Consider the following 21,190-nt stretch of genomic DNA (forward strand, 5'->3'; position numbering starts at 1 on the left):
TTATTGTATTACTCTTTTTTCGTAAGGCATACAAAAAATTACTTAGAAAAAATGAAATTTTTCCGCTAAGTATAATATTGTAGTTCAGATTAAATAAATTAATTACTTTTTGTTTATGTTTTCTTTTTGTAAATAGAGAAAGATACTTCAAACTTTTAAGGTTGAGATTTGTTTTTTATTTCAGCCATAATTGGCTGACGTAGAATTTCTGCAAACGTCAATATACCAACTATTATTTCTTTTGTTTCGTAGTTATTTTTAAAAGCTTGATCAAATATTTATTATCACTATCAAACCTTTGGGGGTAGTTATTGCACACAAGTTTGGCACCTTTATCAGCTTATACAAATCAAGGTTGAAGTCAAATAATCTGCAAAGTAAACAAAAACAAAACAAAATAAACAAACCAACCAAATAAACCGATTTATTCTATTATAACATTGGGATCGGGAAATCAGATCGTACTCTTTACAACAGCTGTTCTCAAGTGCAGCGATAAGACTTGACCGCTTTATGTTGGAACTATTTATTAATAAAACCCAAAAGGGGGGTGTGTGAATAAAAAGTGATTTGCTAGACACCTATGGAAGTGTTGGTGTGCCCCACTCTAATCTCGCTTCACCCAAAAACAATCGCACTCACACTTTGCTGATAATGCCGCAATTGACTGGGCATAGGCATTGAGAGAAATCGTTTTTGGAATTTGAATTCAGTCCCCCATTGGCATTCAGAGCTTAAGGTTTAACTTTGCATAAACTAAATTCAAAATGGCCAAGGATAATTTGACAGCAGTGCTACACGGTATTGAGGATCTGCGATTGGAGCAGCGTCCGATACCGGAAATCGCCGACGATGGTAAGCAGACAATCGAAAACATTGAGCCTTTCATTTTACTATCGCCTATGTGTCCTCTGCAGAGGTCCTTCTGGCCATGGATAGTGTTGGCATTTGCGGTTCTGATGTTCATTATCTGCAACACGGACGCATTGGTCCTTTCGTTTTAACCAAACCTATGGTTATTGGCCACGAAGCTGCTGGTGTGGTGGCTAAAATCGGCAAGAAGGTCACAAATGTGAAAGTGGGCGACCGTGTGGCCATCGAACCCGGTGTACCCTGTCGTTATTGTGACCAATGCAAACAGGGCAGATATCATCTTTGCCCCGATATGGTGTTCTGTGCCACTCCCCCCTACGATGGCAATCTCACACGCTATTACAAACATGCGGCTGACTTTTGCTTCAAACTGCCCGATCATGTTAGCATGGAGGAGGGAGCATTGCTGGAACCACTTTCGGTGGGTGTCCACGCCTGTCGTCGTGGCGGTGTGGGCTTGGGATCAAAGGTTGCCATTCTGGGCGCCGGACCTATTGGATTGGTGACGTTGCTGGTGAGTGAAAATAGATTACAATTATCAAATGCAAAACCAGACCCATTTATGCCAAAGTGATAAGATACTCTAATCACAAGGGGCCTATAGTCTTACTGAATGAACCAATCTATGAGTTTCTCAATTGTTTTATATTATGAAATGTCTTTTTAATCCTTACTTTGCTCCTCTCTGTCTTTCAGACTGCCCAATCGATGGGAGCTTCTGAAATATTGATTACAGATCTGGTACAAAGTCGTTTAGATGTGGCCAAAGAGCTTGGCGCCACGCATACTTTGCTATTGACCAAGGAACAAAGTGCCGAGGATACGGTTAAAACAGTGACACAAAAAATGAGTGCCCAACCGGATGTGACCATCGATTGCTGTGGAGCAGAGAGCAGTGTGCGATTGGCCATTTTGGTAAGATAAGAGTCTAAACAATTATGCTCTTGTTAACAATAGTTTTCTTCTCCATCCAGGCCACACGGTCGGGTGGCGTAGTTGTTGTAGTTGGAATGGGAGCACCGGAAGTCAAATTGCCATTGATCAATGCGCTGTCCCGTGAGGTTGACATACGTGGCATATTCCGTTACTGCAATGAGTGAGTTTCAAAGTGATTGGAATCATATTTTAGATTTACTTATCTGAAATTGAAAATTGTTTTCTTGTAGTTACTCTGCTGCCTTGGCGCTCGTGGCTTCGGGCAAGGTGAATGTTAAGCGTTTGGTTACCCATCATTTTGATATCAAAGAGACGGCCAAAGCCTTTGAAACATCCCGACATGGCCTTGGCGGAGCCATAAAAGTCATGATCCATGTGACACCGCGTAATACCAACAACCCTGTCAAATTTTAATCGTATTTAATGTAGTTTCTGTAGGACTCCTAAAACTTGTATGTTTATTTGTGTAGTAATCATTGTAGTATCATTCAATCTCGTGATTCGGGTGTATAGAGATAATAAATCTTTATTCTCGACCATGTACAAAAACTGAATAATTTTGCTCGTTGTTAAAGTTTTTTGCTTTTTCTCTTTTCTTTGGTTTTCCTAATTTAATTACATCAAAATTTTCTGCGATTCTTGCAACATTTTACACTAAATTTGCACTTAGGAGACGAGACAATAATAATGTCTGGTATTTTATTTGGTCGTTATTCTGCGTACCGCAGGTCATTGGGGTTCTTGTATGTTTCATATCGTCCTGGTTCGATATCGCTAGCCTCAAGTATACAGCATCAGCGTCGTGAGAAGCATCAGGATACAAATGCTGATGATGGTAAAGGTGACGGCCGAGGAGGTGCCACAGTTGACGAAAAGGCCAAGGTTCGTGCGACGCGTTTGCGGCAAGTGAAACCTATCGAAGTACGTCAGAATATCAGTAAGAAAAATAACCCCAATGTCGAGGATCCCACCGTAACAAGTGGTACAGAGACCAGTGGTCTGACAACCTCATTCATTGAGTGTGATACGACATCGCCATCGAAGGTTAATACCATCCCGGAAATACCAATGGAGCGTAAACATGAGTCACCATTTGAGTTCCTGCCAGAATTACCATTGCCAGGTCAAACGAATCCAGTCGAGGTTCAACCCAAAGATCCTCTTAAAGTCACTTGCCAGGCGGCGGACTCTTCGAATGAAATGGAATCGTCCGAAGCTCGAAAGGACCAAACACTAGAGTTGGGACAGAGCTATTATATAATTCAAGCGGAACTATCAAATGAGGAAAATGATCCGCATACAATGAAGCTAATCTCTGAGTATACGAATTTTCCCAATCCTGCTCTTAACTTTGATTTTAGACTTTCCAGTTTTGAGATGTTGCAAAAGCAAATCGAGGCTGATACCAAATTCAGAGCTGAATTAAAAGCACTAAAACTCAAATCTGACGATAAACCAGATGCTGAGCCAGCGCCAAATACAGATGTAAGAAATGCAAACTTTGAGGTCCTAAAAAGACAAATCGAGGCTGAGAATAAATTCAGATCTGGCGAATACACTCTATCTACTCCTAGTACCATTAAGCCTGATCAAGAGACCATTGACGTCGAAGCTACCACAGTGTTTGCCCAAGCCGAAGAGCAAAGCGAAAGATCTGAACATTTTGTTGGTTCCATAACTGAAAATGAAGAAAAACATGAAAGCATCATTCCTAGTCCAAGCAAAGTTTCTAAGAAATTTGAGATTAAAACCCAACCAATGTGCGAAGCAGTTTGTGAACTACAAAACGCTGTCTCGAAAATAGCTGAAAAAGCAGCAAAAACTTCCAATAAAAAGGAAAATGTTGAGGTAAACGAAACGGAAACGGAAATATCCGAAAATGAATCAAGTGCAGCAACAAGCAGAGTGGTATCAGATATTCAAAAGCTTTATTCAAAGATCCAGAACGAATATAGTTCTGAAAATATATCAACAACAAGCAATGAGGAATCAGTGATAAAGTCTGATATTCAAAAACTTTATTCAAAGTTGTGGAAGGAATCTAGTTCTGAAAATAGCAGTGGTAGTGCGATAGTGGGATCGGGGATAAAGTCTGATATTAAAAAACTTTATTCGGAGTTGTTGAACGAATCTAGTTCTGAAGATAGCAAAGCTGAATCGGACATAAATTCTGAACTTGACAAGCTCTATTCAAAGATGCAGACCCCTGAACCCACAGATAGTATTACTGAAGTAACCAAGGCATCGAAAATCAACGAATCTGCATCGCCAAATGCACTTAAAAAACTCTATGCTATGATAGAGAATCCCGAATCTTCACAAAACAAAACTCGGTCAAAAATAGAAAACGATTCGAAACCAATCGTAGCGAACCAATTCAAAACCAATCCATCGAAACCGATAAAAACACCAGCAACTGAGTCCCTTTCCCAAAGCACCAACACATCCATGGCATCCTCTACTGGAACCAATGAACTGAATGATATAGCCACTGCTGATATTGTGGCAATGTTTGATCAAAATGAGGATTATAAATTCAATATGAATACAGAAGAGCCAAGCGAAATTAAGAGTTTTCTAGAGAAACCAGAGGACAATACTACTAGCCAAGACAATCTTAATAGCGGGGACACCACGAAACACTTCAATCTTGAAACAGTATCAACAAATTTTGTTAAGATGCGCAATGTAGCGAGAAACAAGAAAGAAGACTCAGAAGAGGCAGAATCAAAATCTACTAAAGACTTGCTTAAGGCAATACCAGAAACGTCTCAAAGTGAAATTAAGAGTTCTCTAGAGAAACCAGAGGACAATACTACGAGCCAAGACAATCCTAATAGCGAGGACACCACGGAACATTTCAATCTTGAAACAGTATCAACAAATTTTGTTAAGATGCGCAATGAAGCAAGAAACAAGAACAAAAAGAAGAAGCCTCAGAAGAGGCAAAAGAAGATTCCTCCGATACACTTTATATACCAGAGGAAGCTCTGTATACAGAAGGTAAGTCTGTGATTAAGAACTAATAAACATAAGCAACTTTTCTTCCCCTCCATAGAGGAAATTAAAGCTAAAAAGAATCGTAAAGCCGCAAAGGAAGGAAAGTCAAAGAAATCTACCCCTCAACTCGATGATGGTGAACTGGGCGTTAAATTGGTTACTCAAAATCCTGAAGACAGTGCACCAATAAAAGCAGAGAAGTCCGGTTTGGTTCAGTACTTATTTGACAAGATCTTCAGTGTTGGCAAGAAGACTGGTAGACGTACCATGGCCACTTTTAGTGGTTCGCACTTTAAGGACACTGGAAAAGACAAAACCGAATCGAAAACGAAAAACTTGAAACAAGAACCCTTCATGGATGAAGTATATATTTCGCCAGCCTTGGACGAACAAGGACTTGGAGCAAAAAACATTCTTAAGGCGCGCGAAACTGCTGAGCAAAACAACGACAGCCAAAGGAAAAACTCTAGCCTCAAAGAAAAGGACGATAGAGATCCATCCCTTGAAGCAAACGGCCAAATTTCAACCGACACAACCAAATGTGTCCGGGAGAATGGAGAACACAGCCCGATTATATGTGGATCACTTAGAGATAAGCAGAAGATCCGTGAGATGGCAAAATCACATGGGGATGGTGGAAAAGCAAGCTTCACCAGCACTTGGCAGCGTTTAACCCGTATGGTTTGGGTATGTATCGGAACTGCTTTGAAATTAGGTGCCCACAACTGATAGACAGGGAATGAGTAAGGTAGTGAGAGAACGACAAGGGGCGGGAGATGAGGCGGTAAACGCATTTTACGTATTTACTTTTACTACTCTTGAATGATTAGTCAAGGTCATATCGAGGTTATTAGATTTCTGCCTGTGTGCGTATTGATTAGCTCCCTCTCTGAGCCCAAAAATAAAGAATTTGCTTTTGGCGTCAATTAAAAAATACATTATTTTTACCACCCCGTGAAGCCTGATAAGGTTCTCAGTGGAAACTTTAACTTTGATAGCACATTGACTACGGCAAATGTGATTAGTGAGAAGCAACTTTAGGTTATTTGTAGGTCATGACCATATCTCTCTAATAGATTTCGGGGACAGTTTTACATATTTCCAGATGCGGCGACGGCGGCGGCCCCTACAACGAAATCCAAGTAGACGAACTCAATGCATTAACGCAAACTGTACAAGTTGGCGCTATCACTTGTGGAAGGGTCAAACCGAATCACTGATAGCGGCCGATGATGATGATTATGATGAGGAGAAGATCTCTGAGCACTGATATTGGCAAAATCAAGAGCAAATATTTCAAAAATTGTCTGTGTATTTTTTCAGATTAAAATTAATATTAGCACTTTAAAACAACAATAAATATATACTTAAACAAATAATACAATACAATTGTGCGTAGTCCAAGTTACACCTAGCGGTTATCTAGTTTGACCCATTAGTTAGACTAGATGACCGATTAATTACATAGCTTAACAATTTAGACTCTGAAATTTGACTCAGTGAGAATATTCAAAAGAGTCGTCTCGCCGACTTCGATTTTGATCAAATTTGGTATTTTGCTGGATATTAGTATTATATAGTGTGCCAAATTTCATTGCACGAGGTAGAAAATTACCGGAGATAATCGAGTTTTTAAATTACGGGGGCAGAAAGGGGCTTGGCAACATTTTTTCTTAATGTGCTGTTACTAAACAAATATTCATACCAAATATGAAGTCTCTAGCGGGGGCAGAAAGGGGTGTGACAAGAATTTGAAATAAACTCGACCAATTTAGATACTACACGAACCTACATACCAAACTTGGTGACTCTATCTTTTAAAGTCTCCGAGATCTGCTGGTTCATACAGACGGACAGGCGGACATGTCTAGATCGACTCGACTTTATAAGTTCGGAAAAGCTTCCTTCTGCCTGTTACATACATTTTGGCGACTTTAATATATCATTTCGCCCTGTTTGTGTATGGTATAAAAATTCAAAGTCAATATTTAAAATTTAAGAAACTTTGTTCCATTTACACAAAATTTACGAAATATGTATACAATAACTAACTCAACGAGTAATTCAAAGACGAAAAACCTTAAGGATTTAAAGCTTTTCTTTGCTGTCTCGCTCACTCTTACAACCGCCAGCAGCTCACGGTCAACTTCACCCAAATGGATTACTAGGGAAAAACGTTTATCCGGATATTTAAAGGTGCGATTCTAATATAATTCGGTGTCTAGCTTCTATAGTCCCGAAGATTTAGATTTTTATACTGGGACGTCTAGATCGACTCCTGAGCAAGAATAAATATACTTTTTAGGATCCTTCTGCCAGTTACTTACATTTTAAATTAAACTTGGGTTTGCTATTCGTGAAAGTCATTTTCAGGACATCAGGACAAAGGAATTTGAATTTCCCAAGTGCAAGGCGATCTTTGTGATCTTCAAAGTTTCTGAAAATTTAGCATTCTAAGCCTTAGAGCCGAGCAATTTCCACTTATATCTTTGGGCCCTAAACAGAAAGTAGAAGCTAACTCTCTCTGTATGATGACGTGAGAATACCTAGGTCATGCTTAGGTTCCTTCCTTATCCTTTAAGCACTTGTTCTATCATTGGGGTAACTACTTATCGGTATCGAAATGAATGTCTCTTCTATGAAGTTTGTATAACTTTTCCCGATCTGGTTGGCCTTGACAACACATCAAATTATCAAGTATCCAAAGTACTCGCTTTGTCAACTAGAATTCTCAGTCGTAGGCAAAAAATAGGCATAAAGACATGAATTCAGTCTGCCTTTAGTTTTAATTTTTAGACGAATAACAAAATTTCTGGTTAAAAAAATACGAAAAAATTAAAATCTGTAAAAAAGTAAAAAGCACTCATTTCGGCAATCAAAATGTTTCGGAGATCCGCGTTAAGTTTGAGCAATAACACGGAAGCCTACGTCCGTGCCTGCAACTGCTGCATGCAGCCCATGGCCAATCTTTGTACGGATATAGAACGATGTTGTCAAGGCGAATCCAAATTGGCAGCACTTAAGCGTCAAAGAAATTCATTCTTTTCGGAGTCCCGTCTGCTATCGACTATATCGCCAGTTGGTATGTATTCCACTTTTCTAGATTCTAGACTCTGATTCTTAAAGAGTCGTCCATCTCATTATAGAAGTTATGTTGGCCGCTGATTGTGGGGAAAAACCTGGTGCGGATGAGCATGGCCCTAAGCACAATGCACTAAACGTTTTGAAAGATGGTCAAGGCACATCCGGGGTGGTAGCCTGCTCGCAGGAGTTGACAGATTTTACGAAACATATTATCGTTGGCATGGGTGAACCCAATGCCCACAGGTCCATTTTCCGAAATCTGCAAGCCCTCTTTTCCGTTTTTAGCCATACTCAAGTTTTATCTGACAGAATTCCTTTTAAGCAGCTCATTACCAATTACTATCCATTGCACGAGACCCATACAGATGGTACTGGCAGAGTCCTGGTGCATGTTCAGGAGGATCCTGACGCCAATAATCCCGAAAAATTAAATAGTGATTACCTCGAAGAGCTTGAAATGCAAAGAAACAGACGTCTCGAGGAAGAGAGGCAAGTGGATCTATCTAAAAGAGGTAAGGAACTGATCACAAAGTTCATGGAGATGGAGAAGGACCCTGACGTAACTGAGAAACACAAGGAAAACTACCAACGGGAAACTGCCAGCAGCGAGGAATGTGATGAAGAAGAGGGTTCCAATAAAGGCGAAAGTAAAGATAAGAAAGAAGGTGAAGGGAAAAAAGATGATAAACTTAGAAAACAATGCAAAGAACTAGCCGAAAAAGAGGAATGCGACAAGTTCAACAAAAACAAGAAGGGCAAAGGCAAGAAACGTAAATCAAAGAAGGATGGAGCCGATAAGCTTAAAAAGAAATGCAAGAAGCTAGCAGAAAGAGAAAAGTGCGCTGAATTGGCCAAGGAAGAAGAATTTAAAAAAATGAAAAAGTTTTGTCTGAAAATGGCCGAGAGGAAGTCAAAGAAGGCAAAAGGCGATAAATTGAAAAAGAAGTGCAAAGAATTGGCTGAGAAGGAACAATGTGAAAAGCTGGCCCAGGCCGAAAAGTGCAAAGGCAAAAAAGGAAAACAAAACGGCAAGAATGGCAAGAAATCTAAAGGAAAGAACTCTGAAGACCAGCTTCAGAAGCAGTGCGATGAATTGGCCCAAAAGAAGAAATGTGCTGAAATGGCTCAGAAGGAAAAGTGCGATAAGTTGAGTAAGAAAGGCAAAGACAAGGCTAAGTCAAAGGAGAAGTGTAAAAAGATGGGAGCAGGAAAGAATAGGAACAAAGAATTGCAAAAGAAATGCAAAGAATTGGCAGAGAAGGCGAAATGTGATGAATTGGCCAAGGCAGAAAAGTGCAAAGAAAGTGGTAAGAAAGGCAAGGGTAAAAAGAACGACAAATATAAAGGGGAGAACGGTGAAGACGAGCTTATGAAACAGTGCGATGAATTGGCCCAAAAGGAGAAATGTGCTGAAATGGCTCAGAAGGAAAAGTGCGATAAGTTGAGTAAGAAAGGCAAAGACAAGACTAAGTCAAAGGACAAGATGGAAGCAGGAAAGAAAAATAGGAACAAAGAATTGCAAAAGAAATGCAAAGAATTAGCAGAGAAGGAGAAATGTGATGAATTAGCGCAGGCAGAAAGGTGCAAAGAAAGTGGTAAGAAAGGCAAGGGTAAAAAGAACGGTGAAGAAGACCTAATGAAACAGTGCGATGAATTGGCCCAAAAGGAGAAATGTGCTGAAATGGCTCAGAAGGAAAAGTGCGATAAATTGAGTAAGAAAGGCAAAGACAAGGCTAAGGACAAATGTAAGGGAAAAAGCGGAGAAGACGATCTTAAAAAGCAGTGTAGTGAATTAGCCCAAAAAGAGAAATGTGCTGCCATGGCCAAAGAGGAAGAAGCTGCCAAGCTAGAAAAGCAGTGCAAAGCTTTGGCCCAAAAGGAAAAGTGCAACAAGGGCAAAGGCAAAGGCAAGGCAAAGAAAGGACAAAAAAACAAGAAACGGGAATCGAAGATGGAACGAATGAAGGCCCTCCGCAAACAATGCCAAGCTTTGGCGGACAAGGAGAAATGTAGAAAAGAGGCCGAGGAGGAGAAATGTAGGGCAATTGCCGAAAAAGCTAAAGCCACCAAGAACACTGCCAATGATCAAGATTCGGAAATGTGCAAACGACGGGCGCAGAAAGAAGCGGGGAAAAAGCTTAAAGAAGACTGCATGAAACTTTCTAATCAGAAGCCAAAGTCGTCTTAGAAATTTTGTGCGAACATGCAAATCTTAACGCGAATTTTAAAACAGAGAAATCAAAATTATATAATGTGAGAGATGTATGAAATATACTCTTATTACCTAGTACATAATGGTTTTATATTATTGATAGACGTGTTACATTTATTACGAGTATATAAAATTTATTACGAAGATTATCGTAGGCACTATTATTGATGACAATAAGAAAGACAATTTTGACTATTGAGTTGTGCGTAAATATGTGTAGATAATTGGAAGCTTTCGGTTTACGGACGGTAAGGCTTCTGTTATCCATTAACCAAATGCGTTAAATTAAACAAATACAAAACATTTATAATAAGACGTAGCACACTTGTAGATTTTAGACTTTGAGATTCCATTCTAAGAGTTCATTGAGGGAGCTGTAGCATTGTTGAACTGAAAGGTAGGATAGCGCGGTGCAAAGGCTCCATCACCGATCATTTGTGTGTGCTCTGAGTCATCGCCACGAGCTATTGTTGGCGCCCGGTACTGGGTCTCCACGAATTGTGGCGGCGCTGTAAGTATAATTTGTTAAACTTTAATAGAGAGATCAATAATTTGGTTAGTTGGAAATGTCTTACGTATATTGGGATATAGACTGCCTGCACCACCGGCAGCACTGTCAGCCACATTCCATCCCAAGGCCCCACCCACGCCTGGGTCGCCAGCTCCACCAACAACTGGACTAACTGGACTGACCGGTTGAGTGGGAAGCAGTGAAGGATCCTCGCTAGGAACATCTGTCTGTTGCATTGTTGGTGGCTTAATACCAGCCAATGGAATAGTTCCCAAAGTTATGGGTATTTTACCAGAGAGATTACGATGAGCTCCACTCACTTCGCACTCGACATGCACATCATAGTCCAAGGCAATGATGCCGCAGTTAAGAAGATTGGTTGGCGGCAGTGCTGGAATCTCCAGTTGTTGGCTAAACGTTCGAGATTCTCCGCCATTGACTGGACCAACACTTAGTTGAGCTATAACCACCTTCGATTCGCGTTTCTCGCTCCTTGGTTGATTAGTATGGAAGGTAACCAGTTTGCGTAGCTCAAATTTCACGGCAGTGAGATTCACATTGCTAGTATTATCAACCTCACAAGTGATGGGCAAGATTTGACCCGAAACGTAGCCCGTTTGTGGTACACTAGTGATTACAGCCAAAGGGCCACTGCGGCAACAGAAACAGCAGAACGATTTCTCCAGTTCCAGACGAAAGGGTTCCTTTACACGAGGATTGAGATTCAAGTCTTCAGGAGCTATTACTGTAAAAGCCATTTTTATATCCTGATCGAACTTCCATGGCCGATCCAATGTCACCTTAATGGTGTACCGCACATGGCCGAATTCACCCTCAAAGGATGAAGGCAAATTTGGTGGCAAGGCGCAAGTGAATGGATACGTATGGGTACCAGGTGGTAGTTCAGTTTCAGAGCCTAGAAAACCCAATTCAGATGATGATGATAACTTCAAAAGGTGCTTTTCATTCAATTTATGGACAAACTTACTATTTTTGCCACCCAGCAAATAATATTGGATCTTGAAATACTCCTCATGTCCCTTCAAATTCGTTATCTCATTCTCGGTTTTACCCTCGCTGGTGGTGACATTGCGTTCTTCTGTCCATTCCGTATTGGCCTCGCCCAAAAACCGTATGATAATGCCTGAAATAGTTTTCGAATAGGAACAGTAAATAAATAAAAAGTGTTCTCAAAGTGTTCACTTGTGCCATCAGCTGTCTCATTTGCATCTATAAATAAACCTGATCAGTTATTATTGAATTTAGCTGATCGTCCAGTAAATACCCTATACAAATGGATATGCATTTCATTTTTACCTTAACAAATATAAAATGTTTAAAAAATTTTAAATTAATTACATTGGATTGGATTTCTAACGGTACATCAAATACTTACAGTAGTAAGTAACTTCAGACACATTTTTTAAACTAATTTTTTGGTCATTGTATTCAGATGCCTAACCGAAAATATGGCCATGTCAACTTTCGCCCCCTAGTCTTCAGCTGCCCAGCTGGGCAAATATTTCAGACATTTTTATAAAATATTTAACACACGTTCAAGTCTAAACTTTTTGAAGAAGTTGTAGATCTGCTAAGTTAAACTGATATACGACCTAATTTATCCCCAGCAATCGTTTTGGGGCTAACTAAAACTCAAAATTTTGTATGCATTTTAAATCTTTTGTCCGAGACCGTTTTACGACACTAATTTATACTCAAGAACCTTTTTCCTTGAACTACGTAAGAAAGTAAATTCAATTCGACATCGAAGCATAAATTTTTTTATAAAATTATACTTATATATAACTTATGTAGACAAATTTTATTTCAAAAATTTCAACTGATGATTAATGAATATGTGTAATAAGTTTTGCGGCACACCCTGCGTATGCGTTATGGCTGGCTTATAATTTATTAACCTATTCACACTAATGACCAACTAATATACCTTAGCCTATGACACTCCATAACAGAGGGTAATTTACGCTACTGTTGACGCTTGACATGAATGCCCAACAGATGACATCATCGAACGGCAGCATCAACCTTCCCCTTCCCTTTATAGTAGATTGGCCTATTAATAGGCCAGGGGCAACAATAGAATTTGGATTGATTAGTTTCACTTGCACTTTAAAGGTAAAGTTACTCTTATCTGTCCAACGGGTTCAATAACCCTGACCTACACAAAATAATATTAAAGAAAACTGCAGCCAGTGGGTGGATTTTTCCTTTATGCCGGCAAAAACTCCACCCACCTGACAACAGTTGTTGTTGTCTTTGTATGTCGTCATTTGTATGACTAACGATAAGATGCAACTTTGAACTGTGTTTGGTGTTGTTGTTTGTTTAATTATTATTACTTAGACTTGGTTGTCTTTGTCTATATTTAAATTCTATATAATTGAAATTTATACCTCGAACTTTCTTTGGCGAATCAAAGGTGATTTTCACCTGCCCATTTATTGTTTGTCCAGCATAGTAGGTGTTCCAGGGATTGTCCAAAAGCACTTCACAACCTTTAAGACCCATGGCAACGAGTTAACTTTTAATAAATAATTTTAATAATAAAGTTCGAAATCTCCTAAGCATGGAGTACGGTCACACTAACAGTTGGTAAATATTTGAGATTTTAGTGTTGAAAATTAGAAAAATCGGCTAAAGCTAGATTTCAGTATTGGCAAACGCTATTTTAATGGATTATGGTGCTGCCATGTAGTATGTAGCTATAATCCCGCTAAAAACATACATTTTCTTTTTATAATTACACAAAAACTACGAAATAAATAGACAAGGCGCACTTGAGGTCGTGCTCGTGGAATTTTTCTCTTTCGTTTGATCCCAAATTTATGTAGTTTTAGCGCGCTTTGGCCCCGAGTAGCTTAAGTAAATATTTGGTAAATGTTTACTATTACTACTCGGGCCCAAAACGCCCTTAAACTACATAATTTTAATATCAAACGAAAGAGAAAAATTCCACGAGCACGACTTCAGGTGCGCCTTGGCGATTTATTTCGTAGTTTTTGAGTAATTAACAAAAGAAAATTAATATTTTTAGCGGGACTATAGCTAAAAGTAGCCTTTTCCGGCTAAAAAAAGCTGTTCAATTTTGAGATGGTGTTGCCAAATGCCGAATTTTGGATACTCGAATACGCGGGCATTTTGAATCTTTTGTTCGCACTATTCTCAACAAACGAAAATATTGTTGAGTTTACAATATTTCTTGATTTTATGGAACAAATATAGTTTAGAATACAATATTCGGCTGCCAGAGCAGCCGAATATTCCTCGACTTTTGGGTTTAGATTAAAATATTTGGCTACCAGGGCAGTCAAACAGCGCGCCAAATAAAAAATAGCGTTTGACAACACTGAAATCTAGCTTTACCCGATTTTTCCACTTTTCAACACTGAAATCTCGAGTAGTAATAGTAAACATTTACCAAATATTTCCCATAAAAAGCCAAATTGTCACAGCTGATTATTTTTGTTGACGTTTACATTTTAATTTTCTTTTAATCCAAAATAATTTTACAAACCTGATTTGACAAAAATATAAAATGGGAAGCGATTGGGATGAGATTAAACGTTTGGCAGCTGACTTTCAAAAGGCCCAACTGACATCAACGCTCCAGCAGTGAGTCCTTTTCTTTGGGTTATCCAAAAATGTTGTATCATTTCGCCCCTATCTGTCCGTAATAGATTGTCCGAACGGAACTGCGTGGAGATTGTGGCACTTTTGTTAGAGAAGCAACTTCTGGATGTGGTGTTTACCAATGATGGCAAAGAGTACATTACACCAGATCATCTGGAGCGGGAAATACAAGACGAACTTTACACGAACGGTGGACGTGCTAATCTCGTGGAGGTTAGCAAAACTCTGAATGTGGATCTGTCGAGAATTGAGACTCTGGCTGAGCGTATAGCTGAGGAAAATCCACAAATTTATCTTATATTGGGCCAACTGATCGATGAGGACTATATTAGTCACATTGCGCAGGAGATTAATGAGAAATTGGCTCTTCGTGGGGAGATTTCCATATCCGATTTGGCATCCCAGTTTGATTTGCCATCAGATTTTCTGCAACAGCAAGTGGTGGAAAAGCATTTGGGCAAAACTATTAAGGGACGTCAAGACTCCACAAATCCCAGAGTATTCTTTACTCAGGCGTATATACAGCGTTGCAAGGCCAAGATTCGAGGTGCTCTTAATGCCATTACTAGGCCCACGAATGTGGCCACCATACTCCAGCAAATCAATGTCCAAGAGAAGATTTTCCATTCACTACTGGATGAGATCTCCCCTGCCGGTCAGGTGACTTCCAAATTATCCAATGCCCAATATGTACCTCATATCTATGCCAAAACGCAATCGGAGTGGGTTCAATCTTTTTTCAAACAAAACGGATTCATTGAATATGAAGCTATTAACAAGCTAGGCATCTCGGATCCCAAATCATATATATTAAAACAACTGCCGCAGGAGGAATTGTATTTCCTGAAACGGATAGCTTTGCAGCAGCGTTTGGTTGATCTCACTGTGGTCACTGCCCTTAACGAATGCAATGCCACCAAGCAATATCTGGATTTATCAACCATTTTGCCTAGTAATTTGTCTGTAGAGGATATAGAAGAGGTATTTCACACTCTAACGTCAGGGCCGAAGCAGAATCATCTTAGTACCTTGGTCTACCTTGATGGCATTGGTAAGTAATTAGAATTTATTGTAATTCTTTCATCTTAATTGCTGGTTAAAGTCTTTTCCCAGCCTTATCTTAATGAGTTGATACAACCCTGCCAGGAATTGGCTTTGTCTCAGGGCAAGTCAGCCATTGACGGTGGCATTTATCAGCAATATATAGTGGACAAGACGCTGGCTCAGAAAGGCAACAATGCATCCAATCAGCTTGACGACGATGAGGATGGCAAACCAGACAAGCGGGACGAGCGTCGCAAGAAGGCAGCTTCCGGCAAGGCAGGTGGTGGAGCCCAGGGACGTGAAACTAAAACCAAATCCACCAAAAAACATCAACGTGGACGCGCAGCAGCTGCTGCACAGCATAGTGATGACGATGATGATGATTTTCAGCGTGGCGGTGGAGGTGGCAGCAATAAAAAATCAGTAAAACCGTTGGACTTGGTGAAGTGTGAGGATGTAGTCAAGCTAATTTCTCCAGTTTTAGAGGAGGAAGGCATAGAGCATTTAGCCAAACCAATTGCAAAACTCTATTTGCAGTGAGTTAAACCATCAACCACTTGCTTTCGCTTCCAAACCAAACTATATTTTCAATTTTACAGGCAACTGAATCAGTCAGCGTTGGCCAAGGCCCAGGAACTGTATGAGGCTACTCCGCAAACGAACCGTCGTCAAACACATGCTTCGATTCAAGAGCGTATTAATACCCTTCTAGTTGATATACGTCTCTACGAGAAGGGTCTAAAACTATTGCCACAGGATACACAAGCGCAATTAGTAAAATATCTGCTTAAATCTTTAGGAAATGATATATGCAATGAACTAGCTCTCTATGTGGCCAGTGAATGCAATTTGACTGTTAAAAATAACAACTTGAATGTGGATCAGCGCAATAAGCTAGCTCAAGAATGCGGTAAGTGGTCTAAAAATTTGATTAATTAACCTATTTAATGTTTTATCCCGGTCTTAGATGTACAATATCGTGCGGTGTTGGTAGAACAAAATAAAGCTTTGAACAAATCAATCGATGACTTTGAGCTGGCTACGGAATCCGTGTTAAAAGTCTGCAGCATGATTATCAAAAAAGTTGATAAGAAAAAGGATCGCCTCCTAATTGCGGATCATAAACAGAAACTGCAACAACAGCTGCTGGAAAATCAGGAACCAGCTTTTATCCTTCATTTGGCTGCTTTAATACTATTTACCAGCATAAGCGGTTGCATATTGCATGCGTCGGGCAAATTTGTGTCGGCAATATTGCAGTATATTCGTGGATCACTAGATGACCAACAGAATGCCCTGCTTATAAGCTATCACGGTACGTACAAGTTGTCCTAATCAAAGAAAATATGATGCTAATAACTATGGTTTCTAGATTTGGTTCTCAAAGTCCTTCAAGCTTCGCCGGATAGTGCCGAATCAAAATTGGCCCATGAACGATTGCAGGGGCTGCAGTCAAAAGTTGTTTATTTGGCGCAAAACTTTTCACGTGCTTCCGTATCAAAGGCCGATTAAAGATTTTCTGAAAAGCTTTTCAATTGGTTATGGTCGAAATTGTTAAAATTGATTCATTTATAAATAATTATTTTTATTGCCATTGAAATCAACTAATAAATTTACAAAAAATTGAAGGTTCCACAATTTATCACTTTTAAAGCCTAAAGTCTACAACAAATTAGGATCGAGTTCATTATGATTTTCCCTTTTTGCTTTGTTTTGTTTCAGTTTGAGCAGTATTAAAATTTATATGTACAAAAATGTAGTAATATTTTGGATTGCTTAATTCGGATATTTGTATAACGATGTGTGTTTGTTTTAAGTGCTATGTAGTCTTTGCAGAATTTCCTTAGCCTTGTCACAAGATTGCCTGAAAACGAAAATAGAATCGGTAATAATCGGTTGAGTATTTTACCTTAACTTCATTGCTTACATATATATAGGATTGTTGGCATCACAACTATCCAAAGTCTGCCGTATATAGTTGATGAATAATTCTAGATTTCGCAGCGTTTCACTGTTGGGCAATATCCATACTGTTGGCAAAGTATTCACTATGATGTAAGCCTTGTTAATGGCATCATTTGGCGAACATACACGCAACGCCATCAGAAGATAGCGATTGAGAAGAGCTCCGATGGCCAACTCTCTTAATGGTTTATCCGCCAGTATACCCTGCCAGCTAAGAAAATTGCGAAAGAGTTTTAGACCGCTACAGAACTGGCGCTGAAAAAATGAAGTTTTGGCTTCTTGAACTCTAAAAATGGAAGAAGTAATTAGTAAAGCTGAAAGAAACACCACTTTAATCACTTACTGTTTGGGAAAGATTGGTATAAAGACATCATTCTCGAGAGCAAGACGCATTCGCTCCATAATTGACTCAAATAGCTTTGTGAGCTGCTTGTTTGTTGCTGCACTCAATGGAAATTCCCGGCCCAAGCGGTTGATAAAGCCTACCAGTCGCAAGGTTTGTGTTGTAGAGAGGGGATCCCAACATTCGGTAACTAGAGCTAGAAAGATTACATATACTGATATTATCTAATCTCCTTAAAAAGTCAAGTAAACTTACATGTAACCTTGGGCAAAATAATTCTCTCTATTAGCACAGGAACCAGATTTACATCAGGATCGTTTTTCAATTGCTCCATACTCTCATCCGCTTGGCAGGCATATAGCATGCAGGATTGATACCAATGCATTGTCTCAAGATCGACATACTCATCCAGCAGAGGTGACCAAAGCTGCAGTTCATGTCTCACCAACGGAGTTAAAATCTTGGGTAGGCATAGACTAACAAAGGCATCCTGATACGAAGGCATATCGGTCTTGCGCCAGGCATAGAACTTAAGCAATATCAGTTCAATTTTATAAAACTCATCATTAACGTCGTCAAAAGCCTCCAGCGATTGTGATTTTATTTGTCCAGTCGCCTGCAAATGTTGTTCCTGCTGCTGATCCGGAACTTCATCATCGCTAGACATGCCATCGAGATGAGATGAAAGCAATTCCTGACGTTCTCGTTCGCAGCGTCGGCGTGTGCGACGACCCTCACGTTCTGCTGCTCGACGAACTTGCTCCTCATATTCCGGTGTACGGCGAGCAGATGATGAAATGGGTTCTAAAGTTTGAGGTACATATTAGAGTAATTCTAAGAGTAAAGTTAATTAAATACTCACTTGAAGCTTCAGCCATTTCTTTAGCCTGATCTCGAACATCCTGTCGCCGACGATTGACCAAGTAGCGTTGATATTTCCCATATTGCTGAAGTGTACGCTTCTCCAGATCTTGAATGTGCGGTGTCTTCTCAGCCAGACAGTCGACTAGATCATTGACATAGCATTTAACCTCTTGATAGAATTTATATTTGGCTGCGGCTGTGGGTGCATTTTGCTGGCATTCCAATTGTTGTAATTTCAGTGATTTCAACTCCGATTCGATTCTAGCCATGCTGGCCTTGTGGTCATCGGATCGTTCTTTAAGCTCCTGAAGACGCGTCTGCAGAGCCGTTCGCATCTCCTGTGGTGTACGCAACGCTGCAGTCTTCTTCTCCTTTTCCAAGTTTCTAACCTTATTCACAGAGCGTAGAGATTTCTCCAGAGACCTCTTGGCATAAGCTTGTTCCAGTAAACTGGATGTGGACTGTGGTTGCAGGCCCATTGCCTTCTCGTCGTCTAAATTGCCTGCCGACATGGCGGGCTTGATCATAAACCGTGAGAGCACCGTCTCATGTTGAGCATGTACCAATTGTGCTCCCGTGACTCCTTTGCGTATCTGTTGATTTTCCCATTCATGCATCTCATGATCGGAATCTTCCTCGGTCACTAAAGAATTAGTAAACATATGAAATTAGCTAAATCGATTGCAAATATTATTTAAGTATTGTCAGCTTGAGAGCAGCGTCTGCGAATAACCGACCACCCCAACCTCCCCTCTACATACAATCATTCTCAACGGCATAAAACTGTTCGCGGCGTTCTTCACGCTCCTTGCGCCCTGTGATATCGTTCATATCCATTCGTTCCTCATCGTCCGATTGATCTCCCTCGACATCTTCGCAGGGCAGGCGAGTGCTGAGTTTACTTGGCTCTTTGGGTTCCTCTACGGGAATATAATCAGCAGCACCTGAAAGTAATCTCAAGGTTTTCACAACCACTTTCACTTCTTGCAAATGCTATTCTTTTTTACCCTGTTCCCTGGCCCGTTGGCGTCGCTTGCGTGCTGCATGTATCATAGCTGCATCGGGTATGGAACCGCTTTCAAGCATTTGCTTTAAATGCTCTGGTTTGGAGAATCGATGTCGTGTCGATCTATCCTGGTCATCAGCAGTGCTTTCTTCATCATCTTCACTTAAATCATCTCGACCAGCACAGAGGGCGGCACGTCCATTTAAAATGGCTTCCGGTGTTTCCGATTTCTTGACAACCAACTAAAGTGGGAAAAATACATATTAGAAGGGGTTGATATAAACCATTCATATATGTGGTTACGGTTATGACAGGTTATGGAACATGCCTATATACACAGAATACAATTGAAACAAATCCAAGCTTCAAAATAACGATTTGTACATAATAAATTATTGCTTCGGTTGCATTCCCTGTTACACTACGCTAAATACATTTAAAGTTGTTTATGTTTTAAAGTCTAAATTCTAGTGAAAAACAAATTAAAATTTAATGCTTAAGTATATATTAATGTGGATCACTTAAGATCGCAAAATGAAAACCAGAAGTAAACTTTTACTTTATCTACAAACGAGTTGAACAAATATATCAATATATATCTACAGCACATATGCATATAGTTATGAGAGAATTCATTGAAATTTTCTTAATTTTCGTTTAATTTTTTTGATTGGTTTTGTTTTTTTGGTGTAGGAAAAATTGAATAATAATAACCTTACCACAAAGTCGTCTGTGCGTATTTCGGTTTGGATCATATCATTATCACTTTTTTTACTCTTATTATATCTACTAGAGGAAGAATTTGCAGACGCCGCCGAAGATGAACCCAAAACATTGACACTCTCCCCGGACGACTCTAAATGTTGAGCATGATGTGTACTACCATTTTCCTGCATCTGTTGCCCGTCACCGCTTGCACCACTACCGCCTCCACCTGTGCGTTCCTCGCGTTTCTTCTTCCGCCGCTCCTTATCCAGCATACGCATCACTTTTTTGCTATGGGATGATTTTCGCACCTGAAACACATCACCATCGTCTTCTAAACGTTGGGATAGAGGATTCAATGAAGTCCTATTGGAAAAACTGAGTCGGCATTTTCTTACCATCATCTGCAAAACTTAACAAAGCCTTTGGCTTATCCTCTTGGTTCTTCATTTTGTTCCTTGTTCTCTCCTTTTCGCGCCTGTTGGATGTAACACTATCGGCTCTATAGTCTTCGGTTGAGCTGCAATAAAACGAAAATTTGAAGCGGATCCTTATTGTGTTGCTCATTTTTATAGTCTCCACGGTCAGGAAGCGCCGGGCCGTCCCACGCTCGGAAAATAAAACTCACGCAACAATATCCGAATTCGCAATGGCTGCGGCTTCATCCTCATCTTCGTCGACATTACTGGAGAACACGCGCCGCTGTATCTTCTTCGGTTTCCGAAATAGCGACATTTTCATTAATTTTTTTTAATTAATTTTTTGCAAATGTTACTATATTTTTCTTTTTTTCGCCAAGCCACAAAGATTCGCCCAGCCACACTGAATTCGCCCAGCCAAAATGAACTTAATTTTTTTCGATTATCGAATCATTCGTTATATATCGATTAATTAATCGATTACACAGGCTTAAAATGTAGGGTGTAGTAAGGAGGTTTGATTCTTTGATGTATTTCAGCACTTATTAATATTTATTTCTTATTGTTATTAATTAAT

General features: G+C 39.8%; 6 protein-coding genes across 7 annotated transcripts; 4 read left to right on the plus strand and 2 right to left on the minus strand.

The window, feature by feature from the left end:
• Window positions 1-717: 717 nt before the first annotated feature.
• Window positions 718-2,366, plus strand: Sodh1 (Sorbitol dehydrogenase 1). The gene is made up of 5 exons (XM_068297084.1): window positions 718-855; window positions 918-1,387; window positions 1,570-1,788; window positions 1,848-1,969; window positions 2,040-2,366. The coding sequence occupies exons 1-5, from the start codon at window positions 768-770 to the stop codon at window positions 2,221-2,223; spliced, it is 1,083 nt and encodes a 360-aa protein (XP_068153185.1). The 5' UTR covers window positions 718-767; the 3' UTR covers window positions 2,224-2,366.
• LOC137582260 (uncharacterized) lies at window positions 2,351-6,143 on the plus strand. Its single transcript, XM_068296727.1, has 3 exons — window positions 2,351-4,812; window positions 4,870-5,496; window positions 5,899-6,143. The coding sequence occupies exons 1-3, from the start codon at window positions 2,497-2,499 to the stop codon at window positions 5,953-5,955; spliced, it is 3,000 nt and encodes a 999-aa protein (XP_068152828.1). The 5' UTR covers window positions 2,351-2,496; the 3' UTR covers window positions 5,956-6,143.
• A 1,409-nt stretch (window positions 6,144-7,552) lies between these two features.
• Mst84B (Male-specific transcript 84B) lies at window positions 7,553-10,188 on the plus strand. The gene is made up of 2 exons (XM_068295892.1): window positions 7,553-7,891; window positions 7,956-10,188. Exons 1-2 carry the CDS (start codon window positions 7,690-7,692, stop codon window positions 10,079-10,081), a joined length of 2,328 nt encoding a protein of 775 aa, XP_068151993.1. The 5' UTR covers window positions 7,553-7,689; the 3' UTR covers window positions 10,082-10,188.
• Window positions 10,189-10,218: 30 nt separating this feature from the next.
• On the minus strand, window positions 10,219-13,219 carry LOC137581670 (arrestin domain-containing protein 17). The gene is made up of 4 exons (XM_068295893.1): window positions 13,031-13,219; window positions 11,605-11,760; window positions 10,681-11,532; window positions 10,219-10,614 (listed from the first exon to the last, which is right to left on the minus strand). The coding sequence occupies exons 1-4, from the start codon at window positions 13,143-13,145 to the stop codon at window positions 10,460-10,462; spliced, it is 1,278 nt and encodes a 425-aa protein (XP_068151994.1). The 5' UTR covers window positions 13,146-13,219; the 3' UTR covers window positions 10,219-10,459.
• An 848-nt stretch (window positions 13,220-14,067) lies between these two features.
• Ufl1 (UFM1 specific ligase 1) lies at window positions 14,068-16,949 on the plus strand. The gene is made up of 6 exons (XM_068295891.1): window positions 14,068-14,249; window positions 14,315-15,318; window positions 15,370-15,847; window positions 15,911-16,221; window positions 16,279-16,626; window positions 16,684-16,949. Exons 1-6 carry the CDS (start codon window positions 14,173-14,175, stop codon window positions 16,821-16,823), a joined length of 2,358 nt encoding a protein of 785 aa, XP_068151992.1. The 5' UTR covers window positions 14,068-14,172; the 3' UTR covers window positions 16,824-16,949.
• LOC137581667 (PAX3- and PAX7-binding protein 1) lies at window positions 16,876-21,030 on the minus strand. Of its 2 annotated transcripts, XM_068295889.1 has the most exons (10): window positions 20,823-21,030; window positions 20,593-20,714; window positions 20,209-20,528; window positions 19,491-19,731; window positions 19,245-19,427; window positions 18,482-19,126; window positions 17,875-18,423; window positions 17,620-17,815; window positions 17,239-17,562; window positions 16,876-17,175 (listed from the first exon to the last, which is right to left on the minus strand). In XM_068295889.1, the coding sequence occupies exons 1-10, from the start codon at window positions 20,933-20,935 to the stop codon at window positions 17,124-17,126; spliced, it is 2,745 nt and encodes a 914-aa protein (XP_068151990.1). In that variant the 5' UTR covers window positions 20,936-21,030; the 3' UTR covers window positions 16,876-17,123. The 2 variants fall into 2 exon arrangements, with proteins under 2 accessions (XP_068151990.1, XP_068151991.1); XM_068295890.1 differs by lacking the exons at window positions 16,876-17,175; window positions 17,239-17,562; window positions 17,620-17,815; ... (1 more) ...; window positions 18,482-19,126; window positions 19,245-19,427 and having other exon boundaries at window positions 19,550-19,731; window positions 20,204-20,528.
• Between the last annotated feature and the right edge of the window lie 160 nt (window positions 21,031-21,190).

Source organism: Drosophila tropicalis, unplaced genomic scaffold (assembly GCF_018151085.1).
Source record: "Drosophila tropicalis isolate 14030-0801.00 unplaced genomic scaffold, ASM1815108v1 contig_859, whole genome shotgun sequence".
In the NCBI taxonomy this organism is placed as follows: Eukaryota; Metazoa; Arthropoda; class Insecta; order Diptera; family Drosophilidae; genus Drosophila; species Drosophila tropicalis.